The following is a 2,587-nucleotide window of genomic DNA, read 5'->3' on the forward strand; positions in this document are numbered from 1 at the left end:
TATTATATATATTATTTTATGATACTGTTCAGTTTGAACTTTCAAGTTCACCCAACAACAGCAAAGGTCATGTGACCAATTGTTGTTCCTTTATGATGCGTGAGCCAGTCCTTTGCTTTATTCTTTATGATGCTTTATACTTTGTCCGTGTTTCACACAAAGCCAAAAATATTCAACCTCTCATTCAGTGGTCATTAAGGTGACAGAAGGAGCAAGTGAACATTTTAAACAGAGCCACAGAATGTCTCATTTTGAGGATTATGAGGTGTTGTGTTCTGTTGGTTCTGGCTCATTTGGAACATGTCAGAAAATTAAGAGAAAGTCTGATGGCAAAGTAAGTAACACTTTAAATGTTTTTGTACAAAAAAGTAACTAAACTTGTGGTAGTAGATGAAGTTGTTTACTGTCTCTTAACAGTGTAACATTTTGCATTTGTCCGTCCAAAGGTTGATTTTTCTGTCGCACATCTGAGGTCAAGTCTCTCAGGCAGCAGATTGACCTGTGAATAAAATAACAAAATAATTTTTCATGTATCTACTATTATGAACAACAGAATGGTCGAATCTCATGTTTCTTGAAACAGAATATCTCCACCTCATGAACATTTACCATTAATGCAGGTACACTAGAATTCCACCTAAAATACAGATAAAAAAAAAAATAGAAGGATCATCTGGACTTTTTTCTGAGTTCTATCTGATTAAACTAAGTCAAAAGACATGTTCAGGGACTTGAAACTTTCATGCATCCATTCCCTGTCATATTTATAAGAATTGAACTGTAAAAGTGAAACATTTGTTCAGAAATCATCCTTATACATCGTTTGTCAAAATACTTATGGGCTCTGAAAATGCAGGGACAGTGGATAGAAATGGCTGTAATTCCGAAATGGTTACTATGATATTTTATTACACTATATATATATATATATATATATATATATATATATATATATATATATATATATATATATATATATATATATATATATATATATATATATATATTTGTGTGTGTATAGGCAAAGTAAGTAACACTTTTACTGTTTATCTATGAAGAATTAAGTAAACTTTTTATGTATTAAGTGTTGACTAAAAGAACCTGTGATCATGTTAAATAATAAAATATTGCATTTTATTGTGCAAACTGACACACATGGTTGTGTTGAATTGTGTTAGTTTCAGACGTGTCTTTAATGAAAACCATTCTTATTTGTAGATTCTGGTGTGGAAGGTGGTGAGGTACAGGGAGATGAAGAAGGATCAACTGAAGCGTCTGCTGTCAGAGGTGAAGATCCTGATGGACCTCAGCCACCGAAATATCGTTCAGTACTTCCATCACTTTGTAGACTGGGAGCAGAAAAAGCTCTACATTGTGATGGAGCACTGTGAGGGTGGAGATCTGGACACCCTCATTGAACACTGCCAAATCAGAGGGTAAATCCATCATCCTTCATTTGTCTTAGGATGTTTCAGTCCAGCATCATTTCAGGACGGCTTTCCGTCTCTTCTTTTTAGCTCTATTAACTTGCTGTCTGTTCGTTCCTGCAGGATGTTTCTCTCTGAGAACTTCATCCTTCGTATTCTGCTGCAGTTGGCTTCAGCACTGATGCATTGTCACAGACGGCCGGACAGAACTGTTGTGCTGCACCAGGATTTGAAACCAGCAAATGTTTTCCTGGACAAGACCCTAAATGTGAAGCTGGGTGACTTTGGTCTGGCTGAGGTCCTCCCCAGTAAGGAGCATGTCTGCACGTGTAGAGCAGGGACTCCTCTTTACATGAGTCCGGTGAGTCACTTTTCGTCTCTCTTTCTTTTAAAACAACCTTCTTGTCCCGAGAAATACCAGAGATTTACAAGTACAGTTCTATGTGGAGCACAAAGGGATCTTCCTCAGGAACAGTGGTGGTTTCTACACCAGTGGATGATCTACACCTTTAAACATGGTTGTTGGTGGGGAAGTTTAGGTTCATTCAGCAGATCAAAAGGTAAACCGAAGAAGGTCCAATTGTGTTCTGCGTGAAACCCGTTACTGGAGTTAGTGAGTCCAGACCAAGAGATCAGCCTGACTTCTCCAAAAGTCTGGAATTTCTCTTTAGGAAAAGACAAAGCAAAAAGTCAGAATTGCAACACAAACTGTTGTCACAAATGGTGAATTTTCCACCAGAAACTGTGCAGATCACGCAAACTTTATTGTTTTGTCTGTTTTCCAGGAGAAGATCAATGAGTCGCAGTATGATGAGCGATCAGACATCTGGTCTCTGGGGTGTCTGATGTACGAGCTGTGTGCCTTCGTGTAAGTTCTGCTACTCAGATTTCAGATGATTTTCCTACTTTGTTGACAACACGGCTGAAAAGTTTTTGCTGAATTTCTCCTCTTTAGACCTCCATTTACTGATGGACGAGGGAAAACGCTGGAAGAACGCATCAATCGTGGAACGTTCAGCAGAATCCCTGTCTATTACTCCAACTTCCTGGACTCAATCATTCGGGACATGCTGCAAGTCAATGTGAGATTCATGATATTTAATATAAATTTGACTTTGATTTCCACCTGCTCACTCACTTTGGGAATCTCAAAAAAAAAA

General features: G+C 37.8%; 1 protein-coding gene across 1 annotated transcript; it reads left to right on the forward strand.

Annotated features, from left to right (window-relative positions):
* Positions 1–241: 241 nt before the first annotated feature.
* LOC117526628 (serine/threonine-protein kinase Nek2-like) lies at positions 242–2,346 on the forward strand. The gene is made up of 4 exons (XM_034188681.1): positions 242–334; positions 1,219–1,436; positions 1,551–1,788; positions 2,213–2,346. The coding sequence occupies exons 1-4, from the start codon at positions 242–244 to the stop codon at positions 2,297–2,299; spliced, it is 636 nt and encodes a 211-aa protein (XP_034044572.1). The 3' UTR covers positions 2,300–2,346.
* Positions 2,347–2,587: the final 241 nt, after the last annotated feature.

Source organism: Thalassophryne amazonica, chromosome 15, assembly GCF_902500255.1.
Source record: "Thalassophryne amazonica chromosome 15, fThaAma1.1, whole genome shotgun sequence".
Lineage (NCBI taxonomy): Eukaryota > Metazoa > Chordata > Actinopteri > Batrachoidiformes > Batrachoididae > Thalassophryne > Thalassophryne amazonica.

Coding starts and splice junctions, on each gene's coding strand:
- LOC117526628 (XM_034188681.1), top strand. CDS start 242: ATGTCTCATTTTGAGGATTATGAGGTGTTGTGTTCTGTTGGTTCTGGC. Junction 335..1,218: donor AGAGAAAGTCTGATGGCAAA/GTAAGTAACACT, acceptor TCTTATTTGTAG/ATTCTGGTGTGGAAGGTGGT. Junction 1,437..1,550: donor GAACACTGCCAAATCAGAGG/GTAAATCCATCA, acceptor TCGTTCCTGCAG/GATGTTTCTCTCTGAGAACT.